Source organism: Macrotis lagotis, chromosome 8 (genome assembly GCF_037893015.1).
Source record: "Macrotis lagotis isolate mMagLag1 chromosome 8, bilby.v1.9.chrom.fasta, whole genome shotgun sequence".
Lineage (NCBI taxonomy): Eukaryota > Metazoa > Chordata > Mammalia > Peramelemorphia > Peramelidae > Macrotis > Macrotis lagotis.
The window spans coordinates 118634304-118656324 of record NC_133665.1 but is presented as its reverse complement, the minus strand read 5'-3'; the positions used below and the strand labels follow the sequence as shown (position 1 = coordinate 118656324).

Here is a 22021-nt window from a genome sequence, read left to right as displayed (position 1 = left end):
TAGAGAATAATCACAGAAAGACACTTCCTAAGTTCCTGGAGTTAAGCCTTTAAATTTGAGGAATGTTAAGTGTCTTTACTCTTGGAACTTAACTGCCAGTGAATTTTAGAGAAAGGAAAATGAGCCCAGAGCCTCTCTATTTCAAATTGATATTTCTGATTTTTTCTGATATATATTGCCTTCTTTTCATACCTGAACATGAAGGGTTACCACTCATTCTATTATCCACCTTGTCAAGGTGATAATAATGGTGACTTTATGTGGGCCAGCATGTATACCTTTGCTACTCTATTTATTAGCTTCACAGGAACAATTTTATCACATGGGCCATTGTGCTAATCCAATCAGTGGTATTACCAGAGCTTAGCTGGCTGGCATTCTGGCCAGACCTTCACAACCCCTATAGCATTAAGTTTCCCCTACGTGTATAGAGTCTCCACCATAGGCTGGTTGGCATTCCTTTCACTTTGGTTTTGCTTGCGTCTGACCCAATTCTCAAGACAGACAACAGCTGGACTTTGATGGTATCATTTAGGTAGGGTTTGATAGTACTAATTTTATCATTGCTATTGTCATTATCACTTTCATTCTTGAGAACATCACTGATATTTTATTTTTTAAATAAGGAAGTCGTATGTTTTGAGGTTTGCTGATAGTGATCTGTACAAGATCATAAGATTATGAAATTAGAACAGATCTTTGGACTTATATAGTCTCAAATCTCTAATTTTCACCTCTGATGAACTGAGTTAAGTGATTTGCCTACAGTCATATGGGTAGGAAATGGGGGATCCAAGATTTAAATGATTGTTCCTAATTGTCAAATCCAATGATTGAGTTAACTGGAGGCAAATGGTCCAGTCAGGAGGTTTTTGTATGAGTCTCAACAGACATTAATCCTCTCTGCTGAGCATCAGGCTCAAAGGAGAGATAAGACAGCAGCTATATGGGGCCCAGCAAACACAGGCAGAATATTAGAAAAAAATAGACTATGCACAAAAGAAACAGTTTTACAGAAGTTCGTCCCCAAATAAGAATGTCCAAGAGAATTAAAGGAATACAAAGAAATAAAGAAAAAGCTATGTCTAGTGATGTTACTTTATAAAGAATTGAAGATTACAAATAATAATAACAATAATAAACAATATGCATAAATTACATTTCCCGTCATCTAGATCAATTTTCACTTTGACCACTTGGTGGTGATGAAGAGCATTCACTGTCCAAAAGGGTTTCTTCAGTTTTGCCACTAGAAGTCTTTCCTAACTGATATGCTATGTGAATGCACAGAAACACAGTGATTCCCTTTAAAGAAAACAAACTGTATGTGACTATTTGCCATACACTAACAATAAAATGTTATTTTTAAAGTTAAAATACCTTTCTTCAAGAGCTTTAAAAAATGGCTTACATAACACCAACAATAATAAGCAAAAACAAAACATGTAACACTTTTACTTTTATGAAGCCCATTATTTCCAACAACACTCTGATTTAAGGCTAACCAGTCACCTGGGCCTTCAAACCTCACCCAGTCCTTTCTCACTGCTTCATTTGTACCTCATGGCGTCATTTTTAAAGAGAAAATTGTCCTCGCTTGTAGACTCAATTTTAAAGAGAAAAGTGTTGGCAATATTGACAAGTAATGAACTACTCAGCAGGAATCAAGAGTCTGAACAGCTAAAGCAAAAGCGGGGGGGGGGACCTATCATCTTCTGAGCTGAAGCAGTCAAGCCCTTGGGAGTGTTCAGCAATAGCATAATGACTTGACATGCTCCCACAAGCATTCATTTACTGTGTAGAGGTCTTTCTGTACTTCAAAGAAGTGAATGATAGGATCAGAACACATCTACCTGCTCTTTCAGGAGTAAAGGCAACTGAAGAAACACTAAATTGAAATCAGTGATTTCTAGGACCCAGAGTCCCTTTACCTGGACATAGAATAGACAAAAAGCACTGGATTGCATTTTGGATTGTCTGCCCAGAATTTACCTGTACTACCTGCCCACTGATGCTTGAAATTTCTTTAACAGAGTAGAAGCTTTTCATTCTACAGTCAAGGATAAACCTTAAATATAAACACCTCTGGGAGATTTAAAACATTAATTTAAATTCAGCCTAACTATAAAAAGGGTCAGTTCATATCTTTTCTAAGATAACATTCTGGGGATTAGGGAGAAAAGATCATATACTATTGAGAACTAGAGAAGAGGGGAGGCACAGGTGACAAAAATGGAAAAAGTGAGATGAAATCAGAAAATGGACTTTGGAGGCATTAAAAGGCAAACTATGCTCACTTCATAATCTTCCATCTTTATTATGAGGGACCTGAAGCATGCGCGCACGTGCACATGCACACGCGCGCACACACACACACACACACACACACACACAGGTAATGTTTTATTTAATTCAATTGGAGAGCAGAACTATGGTCAAATTGGCTGGCAAAAAAATGGAATGCTAGACATAAAGCCATAATTTAGCCATAGAGACTTGTGTTTTGTGAAAGCTTCCTTCAAAGTGGGTCAGTTGCCAACTAGTCAGAATGCTGAACATGCCTATGGGCAAAGCATCATTGGCAGCTAACACTCTCATGAGTTCCTGGGCCTGTCTCCAAAGTTTTAACTCTTTGATTATTTTTTTTTCTGACAGTATAAGACACATGAAATAGTACAGAGGACTAGAGTGAACACCCTGGACCAATGATCAAGACATCAAAGTTCTAGACCTATTTCTGTCACTATGTAGAAGTTTGTCTGAACTTGGTTGCAAAGAACTGAAAACAAAATGGATGTCTATAGATCAAGAAATGACAAAGAATCAGGGTAAATGAATATAATAGAATAGTGCTATGACATAAGAAACAATAGATATAAAGAATTAAGAGAAATAGGAATGTGTGTGTGTGTGTGTGTGTGTGTGTGTGTGTGTATGGAGAGAGAGAAATTTGAGTAAGAAAGAGGAAAACAATATGTACAATAATTAAAGAAATGTAAAGGATAATTAAAAAAGAAACAATGCCGAGTTATAATATATAGCATAGATCAAAAGAATAGGCAAGAAAACGCACCTTTGAAAAGGTGAAATGTATGAGTATAAAGCATATTTTCTTCAATCTCAAGTGATGTCAGCTAATTTTGCTAGAATACTTTTGTTCTTTTCTTTAATTCTTTGTTACACGACTTGTATCTTTGGGTAGAGAAAGTGGGAGAATCATAGATTTAGAGCTGGAAGGAATTTATGAGACCATCTAAATCCAATAACCTCATTTTACAGATGAATAAATTGAGGTTCAGATTGGTTAAGTGATTTGTCAAATATCAGATGGATATGACAGAGTCAATATTTGGACCCATATCCTCTGTCTCAAAGCTTGTGATGCTTTCAACATTAAGAAATGAAAGCAATCTTTAAAAAAGGATATTAATAAAAAATTTAAAGTATAAAGCTTGTGTGTATGGGGGGAGAGAAAATGTGAAAGAAAAAATTCAAGTCACACCCTCTCTTGGCTTCGGTTTTCTTCCTTTTACAATGATTCATATATATTCAAAGGTCTCTACTAGTTACTGGGGCTATAAAGACTAAAACAAATTAGTCCCTACCATTGAAGAGCTTATATTTTAATGAGGAGATTTAATGAGTATGTAAATATGAAGTTTTTTTAAAAAATTTAAAATTTTTAGGGCAGTTGGGTGGCTCAATAGTAGAGGGCCAGGTCTGGAGTCACGAAAGCCTCTTTCTCCAGCATTCAGATGCTTAATAGTTAAGTGAAAAGTCACTTAACTCTGCCTCAATTTCTTCATTTGTAAAATGAGTTGGAAAAGGAAATGGTAAATCACATCAATATCTTTGCCAAGAAAATCTCAAATGGAGTCACAAAGAATTGGACATGATTGTAACAAGTGATAAAAACAACAACCACAATGAACTTTATATTCAATAATAGAGAGCAATTTCAAAAGGAAGAGAGAATTAATAACTGAGGGGATAGGTAATTCCAAGACTAGTAGGTGTTGGTAACTAACTGAATTTCTCTTTGAAGGAAACTTGTAATTCTGAGAGGATGAAATTTCATTTGGAAAGTTCTATGCTTTGCATTGCTACTGAACTCTTCAGGACCAAGGACAGCCATTTCCACTTGAATTGAGCCTCAAATTTGGGATTAAAAAAACCCCAATAAAATGCAGAGTTCTCTCAAGTATAAGAGGACATGTTTATTTCTCCATAGATGTGAGAGATGAAGTTGTCCCTGGACCTTGAAGACAGGACCATTATATTGTATTCACTATTCTTCCCTTCAATTCAGAGGCAGAATCCTACTGTTTACTTTGTTTTCTAGAGGATGGAGCAAAGAGGTGAAACATCTTGTCAGCTCATGTCTAAGTAATCAGAGAAGAAATTCAAACACAACCTATCCCTCTAGGCAACAATTGTTCTCTGCATGATCTTCACAGTTCTATGGAAAAAGGTAACACACAATCTGAATCTCTTGTGGATTTTTATCAATCTACCCTTAACATATAAGACAAAATGTTACTAATTGCATCATGGGCCCTGAATGGAATTACTAGAGTCAGGACTATGCTAGTTGGGGTGATTAGAAGGCTCTCAAACTCCTAAATATCAATAAATCTACATCTACTGCAAGAGTGAATCACATTCCCATGAACAGATGCCCTGAAGCCTGAAGACCTTGGTCCATAGACTTCTATTACTTTCTTATCAAGTCATGTGACCTCTCTGAGTTTCATTTTCCTTATATGTAAAATAAGGATTTGTGATTTCTAAGGTCCCTTCTAACTTTAAAACTCTAGTCTCAGTAGCTTCTTTCTTTAAATGCCCAGTAGACTCCTTTAAAATGTAAACATCTTATATCAGCTGAAGTCTACATTTAACTTTAATGCTTACAAGACATTTTAGTGCATTATTTTATATTCTCCTCACAGCAGGTATTATTATTTCCTTTTTTAAGGTGAGGAAACTGAGGCTGAAAGAGGGTAAGAGACTTGCCCATGATCACACAACCCATAAATTTTAGAGGCAATACTTAAAATCTTTAACAAGCATTAACTCATCAGATCAACTAACTCTTACTTTAAAAAGTAGAATGTCTTTTTGAATAAACTTTTCTTTATATATTTGTGTGTATACACAACATAAATTTGCATATATGTATATATGTATGTGTAGATACATACACACAAATATATATACATATATACATATATATATATATATATATATATATATATAAATATTTAACTTAGAGTGGAAGAGGGCTATAGAAAAATGTCTGAAACACAGGAGAGATGCTTAGCCATGTGGAAAGACAGGCACATCACAGACAGGATCCTTGGCCAACTAAAAAGCCAGACATGGGCAGGAGGTAGACATGTCGACTGGGGAAAGAGGGAAGAGAAAGCTTCAGGAAAGTAACAAAAGTAACAAACTACCATTCTTTTACTTACAAGGCATCCTGATTATAAGTAAGGGTTCAAAGCAATATTTCTTTGATTTCCCAAATGGACATATCCAAAAATTTCTCTTCTTCAAATCCTATGATTTTAAGAGCACCTGAAGCCATACAGTGAAGTCACAGAGCTATCAGTGTGTGACTGACATCATCCCTTCTCAGACTCTGAGAAAGTGTAAGCTGTGTCCTGGCTGTACCCCAGCGTCTGACAGAAATAGAATGAAGAATAAAATCCAGCTGGCTGGAACTCAACCTTGGCCAGACCTAAATGGTGCCGATAAGCAAAAGGAAGCATTTCAAGCCAGAGGGTCAGGAATGCAAACTAAAGGATGGGTACTTTATTTAAGACAGATAAGAGTGATTAAAAACTTCCTCTTGGATTCAGAACACCTGTATTCTTCCTCCTCTCTTCTTCTTCTTCCCAAACACCTGGTGTCATAGACTTAGGGAACATACACTCAAAATGGATAAGGAAATAGGGGAAAAACCCCAGTAACCAACATGTTATTGCTATGGGAGGGGGGGAGATGAGAGAGGGCTCTTCCACACTGAGCCTTGGGTACCAATACACTTGACCAACCTTTCCCTCCCTTGGATAATCATTAAACCAAGATTCCCCAAATGTGCCAACTTGGGGACTTGCCCTTCCCAAGTAGGAAAACATTTGATCCCATACCTAGACAGCTAAGTCCATCTCTTCTTCTAGACGAGGCAGAGTGCTGAAGTGGAAGACCCTGGGTCCAAATCTCCAGCCCCTCAGTGATTATCTGTGTGATTTTGGAAAAGTCATTTAACCTCCACAAACTCCAAGTTGCTCATTTCTAAAATGTCTCTCCCTCTGAGTTCTTTTCTGGTTTTTAGACCTAATCTTACTCCACATACCTAAACAGGGCCACAGTGTGTTTCAACTCTTATTGCCAACCATATTCAATCTCATTATTATTGAACTCAAGATTTAACACTACGAGATCATCTGGGCCAAAAGTGTAGTAAACACATACCTATCACCGCTGGGTTGTGGTTTACAACATCTTTTCCTGCCATGACCCCAAGTTTCTGGGCATACACTCCCTGCCACCGACAGAACTAACCTCATTCATATGCAGTGGTAGTATTTTAAAAGTCAACACATTACATAACGGGAGGAATTTCCTGAAAGACAGAAATGTTATGGAACAAATTTTGTCAGACTAGTAAATCAAATGCAGCACAGAAGCATGCTAGCAAGCAGGTGAGTTGGGCTCCCCCACCCTAGGGTAAGCACAGATCTGGCTCCAGTGAGGAAACATGCACCCTGACATTCTTTTCTATTGTTGCCATTTTATTGACTTCAAAACATAAGACATCAATGAAAAGAACCTTCAATCAACACTTTTATTCAGGACCCAGGAATCCCTGCATCTCTTAGATCCTCATCCCTTTATTTTCAGCTATTTTGTTATTTTCAGTCAAACTACTTCAACTGGGAAAATATGAACACCATTAGATAGGGACACAGGAATAATTCATACATTTAGGTATTTTCTTATCATTGTAATTATAGCATCTTGTTGCAAAAAGGACTCTGGTCTGGGCAGCAAGAAAATTAATATCAATTCCCAGCTCAGCTTTTAGTAGCTGTGTGACTTTAGGCAAATTTCTTCACTTCTCTGGATGATAGTTTCTTTATTTGAGACATAATGGGGTTGGATTAAATCATCTCTAAAGCCCCTTCCAACTCTAAAAGTCTATACTTTTATTTCTAATTGCACAGAGCATTTATACCAATGCTCATAAGAATTTCTTCATTAATAAAATCTGAGGGGAAGAGAATTTATAAAGGATTAATACAAACTAGATAATGGATAGCTGAGGGATAGATTTAACTAAGCAAATTATAAGAGCAATTTTTCATTTTGAAATGCTGATAAACATCCCTCCATAATGAATTTAGAACATAATGTGGTAGAGAGTCTATATAACCAAGGCATAGTTGCCAAGGGCCAGATTGGCTTTTAAATTCAACAACTCTGAAGAACAATTTTTTAAAGATTAAGGAATTAAAAAGGCATAGCTAAATAAAAGGGGCAGGTTAGTAATACTAGAGAGAAAGCAGGCCTGAAAGTCAGTATGGTTTGTATTCAACTCCTGCCTTTGGCAAATATTGGCTGAGTGATGCTGCACAAATCACATGACTTTGCAGTGCCTAAAAAAATCTTTAATACTGCAAATTACAGCAAAAGTAAAAATTCACATTTGTAAAGAAATTTTTTTTCACCAGGAGTTCCCACTGATGACCTCCTAAGTTTAGTTTTTTTTTAAAAAATGATCATTTACAATCCAGTCACAATTATCTGTGCTAATCACATGAACATGAACAATGAGTATGGGTTATATAGTTATAATGAAGAATTGGCTAAAAATGGTCAGGTGCTAAGAACATGAATAGTATGTCCTTAGAGGTTTCAACTCATATGGAGACCTGAGTAGTCTGCTTCCAGGGTTACATAATTAAAGGGACTTTCTTCCCATTTCAGAGTATGTTCAGATATGTTTGACTGTGTCTTTTCAGCTTATTGCCTGGCAATAATACATCAACCAATAAACATTTATTAAGTATCCACTATGCAGTGGGCACTGTGCTAAGTGCTTAGGATACCAAAAAAAGACAATTTCTGCCTTCAAGAGCTTACTATTTAGTGATGAAGACAACATGCCAACAAACTATATACAAAATAAGCTATAAATAGGATAAAGAGGAGATAATTAACAAAGAGAGATAAGGAACTGGAATTAAGAAGGTTTGGGAAAGTCTTCCTGTAGAATGTGACATTTTTGTTAGGACCTAAAGAAAGCCAGGAATGATTAAAAAAAGATTTTTCATCTAGAACTCAGGATGTAGACAAAAGGTTTGAGTAGACAGCTGCTCATTCTCTTCCCTTATGATTTGCAAGAAGAAAAAACTGGCAAAAATCTTTATTTGGAGGAAGGAGCAACACTCTCATAGAACTTCTCTTTCTGTGTTTTTCTTTTTTCAATATTAGGTGTGTGAAATCCTGAGATAAGAAAGCTCAGGTAACCCTTGAACCTGAAGCAACAAGTGATACTGAGTGAAATATCAAAACCAATTATTGTCTCACTGACAACCAGAAATCTAAAACTCTTGGCATCTGTGGTCAAATTTGGTGAGGAGACCCTGTTTCAGTCTTAAGGAATGACCTGCTTGATTCAATCCATCAAAGAAGCCAGTCTAGCTGAACAAAGACAATGTCACACCCAGCAGTCCATTTTGTAGGAAATCTATAAAGGAGAAAATGGATGATCACAGCCTTGGGTTGAAGGGAAATTTTTTATAGTAACCATTTTAAGTTTGTATTTCAGGGGTTGAATGCAGGAGAGTACACTCCCTATTTAGGGGACTGTTGGAATTTATAAATAGCTTTCTGTAAAAGCTAATTAATGTAGTTAGGTTGCTTGATATTGGGATAACATTATTTCTTTAAATTATCAGAAGAACAGTAGTGTGTTTCTGAGCAATATCATTAAAAGCCTTCAGACCTTTACAGTTATCCCTAGAACTATAAGAAGCAGACAGTTATGCCTTGAGTTTCTACCATGTTAATGGTAGTGGCGGTTGGGAGAGGGTGCCCAGTTAAGTACCTAAAATACAGCCCTGTGTTAGTATAACCATTTCATTTACAATAGTATTTTATATGACCCTTAGAGTGCTTTTATTTTTATCATTTTGGAATATATTTCCATTCTCACCCTTTTATATTAGTTCTTTTCTTTACCTTTCATCACCTTAGCCTTTGATTCATTTCCATGAAGATTACTTCCTGATGATAGAAATGGGCTATTTTCCTCTTAAGGAGATGAGCAAGATGAATCTGCACCCGGTTATATGGACTATAATTCCTTTAACTATAATATTTGTCTGCTCTTCAATATCTCTGGATCAATAAAAGAACAGCATGTGGCTTAGCAGCTACAATTAGATGAGTTATACTTAGCGGCAAGAGCCATAGGCTTTAGGGTCATTGAGCATGTGGAGTTTCTATAAAGTAGTTGGTTTAAGCTTCCAAATATTACAGCCAGGACATTTTCTCATTCTTGGACAACTGCTGAATCGCAAAAGCTTGGGCTCAGAGCAGAGGGAAGTGTAAATAATTATCAGAATTACTATATACTTCATCAAGTGTCAAATGACAATGATACATGTAGTATTTATAATGTCCTCCACTAAAATCTTATTCTGATGGCCATTGATGATGTGAAGGTTATCTTGATCTGTTCCTTCTCAGTGTGTGTAAGTTCTGGGAGACTCTGCCTATCCTTTTGTTTCAAGTATGGGCCTGGTAGTAGACTGCATGTTTATTGTTGAAAGACTAGCTTAGCTAAATTTCAAGAGCTCTTACTGGACTGGTCACAGGGTGAAGGACTTTTTGGATCTAGGAACTCACAAAGACAGTCTACTACAACAAAGAAGAATCTCCTACTGCATTCATGAAAAGGGAGGCTTTCATGACACATCTCAGCTCTTAAAAGTAATGAAGAATACTACTTTTCAAGGTTCTAAACATTAAAATAATTATTATAAATTTGTTTTTATATTTATTTTTAGTTGACTGCTATAATTCTACAAACTGACCTTATGAATTTCAAACATGATAGGAGACATGAACAACTCAATATCATCCTTCGAAAATTCAGGATGATTGATTTATTATGATTGATACATCAATGAAAATGCACTGAAACTGACAGGATTTAGCATGCTATTAAGCACGGATATTCTTATTCACCCACAAAATGGATGTCTTTATGTAAAACTACCTTACTTGGAGTGGACTGCTTACTTGTATAGTCTGAGAAATGAATTTTGATTCTGCCCAAAAGTATATGGGTTAAATCTAACCCTTAATGACTCATCCTTTTGGAGTTACATACCCCTCTTAAAATACAGTTTATAGACTCAAAGAGTTGGAAGGAAAGTTAGAGCTCAAATAGTTCTAACCCATGTCTTAAGAAATTCTTCCCATTCATTAAAGCATTGTGGACTCTCACTAAAATAGTGTTACTGGGACTAATATAAAAAAGAATCACATTATAATAAACTTCTTTTAATTTTTTAAATAGAAGACTTTATTTGGATAAAGTCTAAGGTAGACCTGCTTTCTACCAAATTCCAAAACAAAATGGATTGTTAGCAAAGTTTCAATATTTGTATTCTTTCATTTACATGTGATACTTTTATTTCCATAAGTCCATGAAATTTTGATACAAAATACCCATTCAAAAACCCTCACTTCCACAAATTTAACTATATTTTGTCATCATGTATTCCCTGTAGACAGAGATTTAATGCATCCCCCATTTCAGTCCTAGTAAAAATATTAAACACCTACTATGCACAGAACAACATATTAAGAGCTCATTAGGGACAGATACCATGATGACTAAGATAATAAAACTTGCCTTGGAGGATTTGTAATAGAAGTTGGGGTTGTAGGCAACACAAATACAAAATTACAAAAGAGAATGATAAATATCAAAGTACAAACCAAAGAATATTTACAGTTTTAAAAGGGAAGAACTATAAGCAGTCAGTAGAATCAAGGGAAGTTTCATGAGGGAAAAAAGTGGTATTTGAACTGAGTCTTGCCCAATATGTAAGATTTCAAAAGGAAAAATGATCGTGTGTGGTGGGGGGGGGGGGGAGGGACAGAGAGAACAGCATGAGCAAAGGCAAAGAAACAAAAAGCATGAATATATATGAATAGTAGCAAGTAGCTCACTTTGTCTGAAGTTGAATAATTGAAGGTAATTAGATTGAGATTAGGGTCAAAAGATAATTGGGTCTTGAATGCCAAATTAAGAATTTGGATTTTATTTATTAGGGAAGTTCCAACCTCTCAAAGGTTCTGGGGTGAGATCTGTGTACCAGGAAGCATAATATGGCAGCAACATGAGATATTTCAATTCAACTCTGAATATTTTAATACTGGCTATCATGTTGGAACAGGTGCTGTGAGAAGGGAAGATAGAAAAAAAAGAAAAAAAGCCTTAAAATCAGAAAGACCTAGGTTGAAGTCCTGCTTCTGGTACACACACACACACTGGTCACATGAACCTGGCGACATTACTTCGTCTTAAAGGCAATTATCTAAGTTACCGAGAAGGTGTTGACCAGCATTAGAGGAAGGAGTTTCCACACTTGGGGATTCTCCAACCTTCTGAAATCACAGGTGCAGGCTCTAACCATAGGGTGCTAGAATTCTAAAGACTAAACTGGAACAGTCTCTGATATTGAGGAAATCACATTTTACTAAGGGACAAACAAACATTTGAAGAGATGTAAACAGAAAGTAATTTGAGGGAAGAGTTAGCACTAAAAATAGGAGAAAACAGGGAAGGTTTCCTAGAGAGGAAAGCTAAATTGAGTTCACCTGAACTGGACCTTGAAGGAAGAAAAGGATTCTAAGAAGCAAAGACGAAAGGGGAATGTATTTCAAGCAAATTACTAGAGAGTAGAAATGGAAAATCAAATGAAGGGAAGAAGCAATAATAGAGTTTGGCTAAACAATATTATGTGAAAGGGAGCAATATAAGATTAGGCTGGATAAATAGATTGGGGCTATAATTTGGAAGGGTTTTAATATCAGATACCTTAAATCTCATTATGTATATATAGACATACATACAATATTGTATTTAAGGAATTTCTGTATACATATACATACATGCACATATACATGCATGCATATAATATATATATATATATATAGTTTGTGTGTCCTGATGTGAGTCAACCTATGAAAATTATAAAGATAATTATGGAAATTTAAGAGAGTGATATAAAAGTCTGAGGTGATAGACAATAGAAATGGATTATCATACCAGAATCAAAAGAGTAGGATTATATTAATGTAGGAGGCAGCATCATATAGTGAATAGATCATTGATTTGGAGTCTGGAAGATCTTTGGTTCAAATCCTATTTCAGATACTTTCTACCTATGTGATCCTGGGTAAATCATTTAACCTTTCTGGTCCTGTTTCCTCATCTTTAAAATGAGATAGGGTGGGCAGAGTTTGGGTTTTATGGCTGCTGAGATCCTTCCCCACTATAAATCTATGATCCTGATTCTTTTAGTTGCACACCTACATTTTCAGCTGTCTACTGGAGAAATCCACCAGGATGTCTCTACTACCTTCTAGCAATCAACTTTACAACAGATTTGCCTGTTATCTAAATTTCTTTTCCCACTGCTAATCAAAAACTCTATAACTTGTCTCCCTATTTCCATATTCTCTCTCTCTCTCTCTCTCTCTCTCTCTCTCAATCTCCACACACATGTAAATAAACTCACATATATGTATACACATTAGGTAATCTGGGAGTAGAAAGGATGAGATACTCTCTCTCTACATATATACATTTATATGCATATGTTTCTGTGTATAAGTAAGGATAAGTACACAGGTCCTCACTGTTAGTAGGTGGGAAAAATAAATCCCACCAATTTTCAGTCAAAGAAAATAAAATTGAAAGTTGTATCCCTCATCCAGTAATATATACACCAAAGGTCTTAATCATAGTTCCTTGAACAGAATAAGGGATTAGCAACACTGAGCTTTCCATTCTCCATTTTCTGTTGCTCTTTTCCTTAGACATTTCCTTAAAAGTTTTGTTACTCAGCCACTTCTTTGAATAAGTTAACTGTTTTAACCTAATTTATGTGACATTTATAAAGAATGGTATACAAGAAGTGTGGCATTATATAGATTGATGTTCTTGGAGTCAGTAAAACCATTTTCAAATCCTGCCTCTGACATTAACTGTGTGATCTTGCTGAACCTTGGTTCCTTCATCTGTAAAATGAGAATACTACCAGTGATGCCCAACTCATGGGGCAGCTTGGGAAATTCAAGAGACATAATTCATGTAAATCAAGCTTTAAAAGAATTATCTCAAGTGTTGCTTATTATCATTAATACTCCTGACTCAAATGTCAGGACACTGTGCAATGGGCCTAGAGTTAAGAAGACCTGAATTCAAATTCAGCCTCAGATGTTTAATAACTATGTGAACTTGGGTATAACACTTCATCTCTGCCTCAATTTACTAATCTGTAAAATGGGAATAATAATAATTTCACCTACTTGTCAGGGTTTGGGAAGGATCAAATGGAATAATAATTGTTATATACTTAGCTTTATCATCATCATCATCATCATCATTATTATTACTAACATTTGTGTGTTGTTATTTAGTCTTCCAATTGTGTCTGACTCTTCATGACTATATTTAGAGTTTTAGCAAAGATACTAGAGTGGTTTGCCATTTCCTTCTCCAGTTTATGTTACAGTTAAGGAAACTGAAGCAAGCAGAATCAAATAACTTCCCTAGGGTCAACACAGTTAGTAAATGTTTGAGGTCACATGGGAACTCAAATTTCCCATATTCCAAATCTGGATCCCTATCCACTGTTCAATCTCGTTGCTCGCAAACACTTCTATTATAGTCTACTCTGCTTCTAAGTTTCATAGACAAGTGTTTTTGTAGTATCTAGCTACTCCTTGTTCATCTGTGATGTACATAATCAGTATCTTTCACACAGTCTTGTTCTGGCTGATCTATGATTCACTCCATCCCCACCAACAGAGCCATTCTATAATAGGCAGCAGCCATGGCAGAGCTCAACAATAGCTTGTATCTACCTTAAGGTTCCTAAAATTTGTTTCCTCCATTGCCACTGGTGCTAAGAAAGTGGAAAAGTAGGTAATTGGCTAGTCTGCATTAACCAAGCCATGGGAAATAAAGAGCAGAGCCCAAATGTGCAATTCTCATCCATATACTGGGCAACCCGGTAGTCAGTGTAGAAGACATGTCGATTTTCCTCAAGAACTAAATGTGACCACAATTTAGCACAATCCAATTTTCCAGGCTGCAATTCAGGCTATATAACCCGCCTCCTGGTTATCTTCACTATAGATAATAACATAATATATCAAATTAGGCAAAAATATCTTTCAAGTATCCTTGTCTTTTTTTTAAAGTCCATCTAAAATAATTATTCTGAATTGCTCATATATTTTGGCAAATGGCTATTGACACCAGCTCTCAAACTGGAATCTAATAAGTTGTGCTTGTTTTATTTCTTTTTAATCTCTGGGGCAGCCTGGTTTTCTGAGCGATGTCTTGGTGTTGGAATCAAAAAGACCCAGGTTCAAATACTGTCAAATACTGTCCTGACATTTGAGTCAGGAGTATTAATGATAATAAACAACACTTGAGATAATTCTTTTAAAACTTGATTTACATGAATCATATCTCTTGAATTTCACAAGCTGCCCCATGAGCTGGCCATCACTGGTAGTATTCTCATTTTACAGATGAAGGAACCAAGGCTCAGCTGAGTTACCACCAGCAGATCACTTAACCCCCTTACATCTCAGTCTCTTCAGGGATAATGAAAATCATTAACCTTACAGAGTTGCTGTGAGGATCAAATGAGATACAGTACATAAAGTACTTTTCAAACCCTAAAGTTCTGTCTAAATGTGAGCTATTATTATCCTATAAACACCACGATTAGGAGATCTATTTGATTTTTGTGGATTTTGTCCCATAATTAGCTATTGGCTGAAGAAAATGTCTCAAATAACACTGTCGATTACCTTATGCTGGAAATGGATAATACATTTAAACAGTTAGAATTTTAAATGAAAAGAATTAAATGAAGGTGGAAAATCTGGTAGAAATTTTCGACAAATGTTTATATCTCATAATTCAATGCCAGGGTCTCATTATGATTAAGACATTTCCTAGCAAAGAGCAAAGGAATGAATACATATTAAGCAGATCATTGTAAAAGATAGCAATATGGATGGAAATGTTTTTACCATCTTGTTCATTAGTTTCTACCATACTCAGAAGCTAGATTAAGCAGGAGCTTGTATGAAAAAGAAGAGGGTGGGGTGGGGTGGGAGATTTTTAAATCTATGCAAGAATTCAATCATTCAACAACAGCATAATTGATTTTTTTAACTCTTACCATGAACTCTTCTAGAGTTTGATAGGTCTTTCCCCGGAACTCACAATAGTTCTTCCTCTCCTTACACTGAGGACAACACTGGCTGGTGTCTACATGGATGCACCGAGGGTGGAGTCTTGGGCACTCAGGCTGAATACACAGAGGTCCCTCCTCAGTGCAAAGACAAGGGCAGGCTGAAGGGCCGGGTGTAAACTTCTCTCCAATAGCATACACAAAGCCACTCTCATCCACACAGCCCTTCCCTCGGTAGTCTGGATAGGCATACTCCTCAGGAGGTTCAGGGGTAGCCAGGACTTCGGGAAGAGATGTATCTTCTGCAGCCAGGGCTTCTTCCTGAACACCACCCCCTGGCTCTTGGGCTTGCAAATTTCCAGGTTTACTGCTCATCCCTTGGCTAGTCCAAGTCTGTTTCTGTTTGCTCCAAGACTCTTTGCTGGAATAATTCCGGCTTCCTTTACTCTTCCCATCCCTGGAGCTGCCCTCCTCCCTCCCGTTCCTAGTGATTTCATTCATTTTCCCTGGGCCTGTCTGACTCTGAGTGTCCCGGGCTGCGTGGTCTCTCTTCTCTTGATTGGTTTTAATCTCCTGTTTGTCCTGAGTCTTGGCCAGTTTTTCCAGAGGTATGGTCGGGCTACAGAGGGCAACCATTAGACAGCATGTTACCAGGAGGGAACTTGAGAGAGCTCCAATTGCCATTGCAGTAGAACTGGGCATCACCTACTGCATCCCAAAGGGGAATGGGGGGGAGGGAGGGAGAGCTTCTGCATTCAACATCAAAGAGAATCACTATGTAAATCCACAGTCCCTGGGAAGAAAACAATTAGAAACACTTCAGCCCACAGTATTTCATTCTGCATTCAAAGGATAGCAGTGGCTCTTTAAGGTCAAGCTGTTGCCTACATAGTTAATTACATTAAATATTAGGACAGTTATGGACCAAACCAAATAAAAAAAATAAAGATAAGGCATTGCCTTATAGTAGAATGTATTTTGTAATGCCTTTCAAAAAGAAGTGTTTCCCTAGTCAAGTATGAAGTGTGGCTCTTTAAATCCTTACAAAGTCCAGACTAAACAGTCAAAATCTCTCTCTCTCTCTCTCTCTCTCTCTCTCTCTCTCTCTCTCTCTCTCAACTGGGAGAAGGATGGATTCCATGAATCTCTCTTGCAATCCAGAAGAATCTTCTTTTTAAAAAGCAGTATTTGCTAGTTGGTAGATTTGAAAGGACTTGCAAGATGTATGATGAAAGCAGCAAAGGCAAACCCAGGTCCCTAACCCCTGTCCCTAACTGAATTTCTAAGCCTGACCAAAAGTAATTTGAGGTTGCTAGTCAGATGGACATTAAAGTCAAATCAATAGTATGACCCTCACCAGTCAGTCTTCCTTAATAAAAATGATCTATTTTAGAATATTGTAGTTGGGATTTAAAGCTAAACATACTTAGGTATGGAATAAATCAGTGAAATCAACTCTTCCAATAGGGGCTGATGAAAAGCCAAATCTCTTCCAATAATTTGACAAATACAATAACTTGAAAATACTATTTAGAAAGGTTGTGATAGTTTTAGGATTTGAGGGTGGGGTGGAATGGGGGAGGAGTAAATTCACTAGGCCTCCATAATGTGCAGCACCCTGGGGAAAAGTCCCTGAATCTCTGCTTCATGTATGAGAAGAGCCTAAGTCAAGAATATTCAAAGGACCCACCTCTTGGAGCTGAACCCTGCCCTCCCTGGCTCTGTAGGCTCTTTAGACTCATCAGTCTGGAGGGAGCTGATGACAATGAAATCAGTAGCTGCTATTTCTTGCAAGATAAGGTTAGGTGAGGCAAGGAGGAGGGGGAACCCCAAAAGGCATCTCTAGACTCATCTTTCTGCTCTAAGGGAGGGAGACGTAGAAACAAACAAAATAAAAAAGTAAGAGGAGAGGGGCCAGCGGAGATCATGATACCACTGTGGTCTTCCCCACGCTTCATCCGAGGCTTGTAAAAGTTTCTGACTTTTGATGGACAAGGAGTCGAAATGGGGCTCCCTGGCAAGGGACAGGGGAAGGATGCCAATGGCCACCTGGTTAACCCATTCAGCTCAGAGAGCCTGCCCGGAGATGAGCTCTCCCTCAACCTTCACTTCTCAAGCAGCCCACCATGCCCCTGCCCTTCCCAACACCACCCCCCCCCCCCAAATTAGCCTATCCAAGGAGAAGCCACCCTTATTTACAAAGTTTCCTCGCAGGCCGTGGAGGGAGGGCTGGGGACGCAATGCTAAGTAGAGGAGTGCAATGTAATGGGAACTCAAGGAAATTCCCCTGTCCCTGTAGCCACCCCCTGCCCTCCCGCCAAGGGAGGCTCCAGATGCAAGCACACGCATGCATACATGCGTACATACATGGGCTCCGAGCTCGGGCTAGATGCCTTTATCCCCGCTGGCTCCTGGGGTGAAGTCGCAGCAGCTTCCACCGAGCTTCGGCTCCCATCCTCGGGCCAGAGAGGGGACCGGCAGCCCCAGGGACCTGCAGAGCCAACACACAGGGAGCACATCCACCCCTCAGCCCCCGGAGCATCCGCTAGGCTAAAGCATCTCCGGAGCCTGGCTCCTGCCCCCTTTCTATTTGTTTTTCATCCTGGCCAAAACTCGTAGAAGACCCTCCCCTTCCCCCCAAATAGGAAAGAGTCCCCCGGAGGCTTCAAGGCTGCCCGCAGCCCAAGGGGTCGCTCTCAGCCTGCCCCATCCTTGGCTGGCGGGGCGGTGGGCGCCCCTCCCTCTGGGCGGTGGTCTCCTCGCCCTGCCCTAGGCGGCTGCTGCTGGTGCAGGATGCTGCTGGGGCTGCCTCGGGAAGCCGGGGCTCCGGGATGCCAAGTCCAAGCCCCGGGCGGCTGAGGACCGAGGGAGAGCAGAGCGGAGAGCCGCCGCCACCAGCCGGGCTCGCCAAGGCGGAGTGAGAGGCCAGAGGGGGAGCTGAAGTCCTTCTGCCAGCCGCGCTCCCGTCTCCCCAGGAGCTGGGGCTGCAGCCACACATCTGGCTGCACCACACTGGGCGCTCTGCCCCCTCACATGCGCGCGCTCCAGCTGCTCCCCTTATCCCTCCTCTGCCTTCCCTCACGCCTTCTTTCCTTCCTCTGGTCCTTCATCACCCCTTCTCGGTAGGTGTGTGTCTGACTCTCTGCCTGCCCTTCCCCAACCCTCATTTTCGCTTTGCATCTTAACCTCTGCCTCTCCTACTTTTAATTCTGGGTCTCTTTAACTCACCTGTCTCATCTCTCCTGTTGCTCCATCTGTCTCTTTCTCTCGTATCTCACCCCCAATCCCGCCTGGACTTATATTTTCTCTCTTTTTATCAATCACTTTTTCCTCTACTCTTTTTTTTAATATAGTCTCATGTCTTCTTTTCCATTTCCATTCTTCCCTAATGTCCTCCTTTCTTTCCCCTCTCCACTAACACTCCCATCACTGCTTAGCTGGCCAAGATAAATCAAATTACATCCATCTGTAAGGTCCTGTGGCTTTTTTAGACAAGCTTGTAGGGGATAGCGTAGGAAGCTAATTTTTTACATGCACTTTTTCTCTCCCGCCCCACTCCCAATGCCTCCCTTCCTTTAGAGCCACAGGAGAAGTCTGGAACTTTGTAGAAGGCAAATTATAGGCACAGACACTCTTTTTGGGGAAGCTGTGCACAGCATTCCTTGTAATAGTCTAATTTATTGTTGTTAACTTTCGTAGGCAGGGTAGTTTGTTTGCTGACATTAATGTGTTTGGGAGATGTTTTTGGAACCTGTTGTACATTCAATCATTGCCACATGTCTTCCATAATTTAGAAAGAAGCAACCATGCATAAACAATTTAGCACATACACACATAAAAATTAAACTATTGCAAGCAGGGCTAGTAATCCCTTATGACTGTGCCTTCCTCCTGCCAGCCACCCCATTTTATACAGGTGAATTCCATTAAGATGAATCTTAAAAAAATCTTGAAAATAATAAGTTCCCCAAGAAGTGCGTTCAGGTCTCACCGTTTTCACTTCTTCATGTTAGGGTAGAATATTATGAACTAGTAATTATTTCATCTTCAAATCTCCTTTTCATCACTGCTTTGCTCTCTTTGCTGAGTCACTGGAGTGCACTGCCAGTGGGTAAGGATGGGTGGGGAGTGGGAAGGATGGAGGAGGAGGAGGAGGAGGGGGAAGAGGGCACCCTTGAGGATAAGGATGACATGGCAAACCAGGAAAGACCTCGATTTGAACCAACCTAACAGCTGTATGAACATGGGCAAATCACATTCCCTTTGTAACTCAGTTTCCTCATCTGGAAAATGGGAAAATTACCTAGAGTACTTACTCAAGAGGTTTATTGTATCAAATGAGTTTATATTTGTAATTTACTTTTCAAATCCTGGAGTATTATATATATGCTAATTTGAGCAGGAACTATTTCATTTTTTTTTCTTTTGAATGCCTAGCATAGTAGGTGGTTAATAAATACACTGATTGAGCTTAGTAGCAGAAGGGAAGTTGGTTTTGATTATAGATAACTTCTGCTCATATTAGTATTCATATGATATAAATATGAAACATCATATGTAAAAAATTAGGGGCTGAGGTTAATAAAAAAAGTGTGGAACCAATAGTCTTAATATCTCAGTTCAACTCCTGAACTGGTCACTTCCATGCTGTGTGTCCTGGGCAAGTCAATTCACTTTTATGAGCCTCAGTTTCCCTTCTTGGTAAAATGGAGATACAAGAATTTGCCAAACCATTTCACAAAATGGCTATGAGAAATAGTATGTTATAAAACAGAAAGAACTATGTAGTAAAACCCCACTTTTCTAGGGATCTTTACCAAATGTTTTCATCACAGTAACCCTGCAAGGTAAGTTGTAAAAGTTTTGCTAACTCTATTTTACTAATGAGGAATATATAAAACAGCTAGTTCATCACTGGACAGCTCCTAAGTATACTACTCACAAGCTCAGCTTGGGCCTTCATATTCTAGGGTTGCTGTTGCCTCTCAATGCCCCCCCATCATGATTAGCTGCCTGTTATAGAGCACTTTAGCATTACAAACTATTTTATGTATGCTAGCTCATTTAAGTTATTATTATTATGACTATATTTTCAGTGGAAAAATTTGTAAATTTTTAAATTAGGGGAATGGAAATGATATCCCTTTATTGATTGTATCTCGGGATAATACAATAAATAATACTTAGTTTCATCCACCCAGTGGTCACAGTGGGTAGTCATGTATATGGGTCAGTATCATAGCTGGCAAGTGAGGAATTAGAAAGATTAGGAACTAATTATGCTACCAAATGTTGCATGCTTTATTCTGAAAGATATTCAATTGGAGATTCAAGAGAGAAAAAAGAAGAGATTGGGGGAAAATATAAGAAAAACTCCAGGGAAACATTTCAGAAATATTTCTGCCATGGAAGATAAACACTGCACTAATACAGTCACAAGTATCTGAGAAATTTGGGGAAAACAGGCGATTTTTATCTTTATTAGTGGAATTGAATAGAAAGTAATTTCCAATATCTTTGTCATTGTGACTCCATTTTTATTTTTTTTCCTCTTACAACAACTCAGCTTTCTTCTAAGGGTGCTAGCAGTCTATAGCACATCCACATTACAAACTCCATTAAAAATAATTTATTACTTCACAATTTCTTTGAGAAAACTGTTAGTCAGATTGTTACCTGAAACATAAATCTATTCATTGAAATTCTACTAGAAAGTGGTTAGGCCCAGGGGCAGCTCTAGGCAAAACTATAAATCAATAGCAGTCTCCCTTAGGTGGTCTTTGACTCCTCTTTCCTCACTAGGCCTTTTTTTCCCCATTCATTCAACTTGATAACCATTTATTTATCAAGTGCCTACCTATGCTTGAACAAGAACCTAAACTAGATCCTGGTTATATGAGAAGGAAGAAATAAGGGAAATCTTCCTTGACTCAAAGGGCTGGGTGGGCTCTTGTGCGGAAGAAAATGAAAATTCCTGAAATCCAGGGAATGGCTCTATCTCCATCCCTTTGGACCAGACCCCATCCCTACAATCCAAAAAGAGACACCCCCACCTGGAATCCAATATCTCTTTTGATGGCTCTTTTACTTATCCCTCTGGCAAATATTCATTTAACAATAGCAATGACCAAATTTCCATTACCAGATCAATGGAGATGTTGTGTTGTTCAAAATATTATTTTTCAGATGAGGAAAATGAGACCCATAGAAGAGAAAGTAATGTGCAGAACTGGAAGAGATCTTAGAAATCATTCTAACCAATATCAGAAATTCACAGGAGGAAATTGAAATTTTGGAGGTTATATGCCAAGGTCAAGTCCACAAGAAGTAGCAAAACTGAAATTTGAACTTAGATCCTCTATCTCAACATTAATGTTTTCTGTTGGCGTTTTTGTTTGTTTTACACTACTATCTTTCCTTTACCTCAGCCTCATTGGAGTGATATAAAAGAGGAATGCAATTTGGTCCTTGCTCTCAGCTTCCAAGATGCTGAT

The 22021-nt window shown here is 38.4% G+C and overlaps 1 protein-coding gene across 1 annotated transcript in view; it reads right to left on the bottom strand.

Moving 5' to 3' along the window:
* VWC2 (von Willebrand factor C domain containing 2) overlaps positions 1-16229 on the bottom strand; it is a 188312-nt gene extending 172083 nt beyond the window's left edge. Inside the window, exon 1 of the mRNA XM_074196054.1 lies at positions 15516-16229. Coding sequence (XP_074052155.1) covers positions 15516-16229 — 714 coding nt within the window. The remainder of the gene's footprint in view (positions 1-15515) is intronic.
* Positions 16230-22021: the final 5792 nt, after the last annotated feature.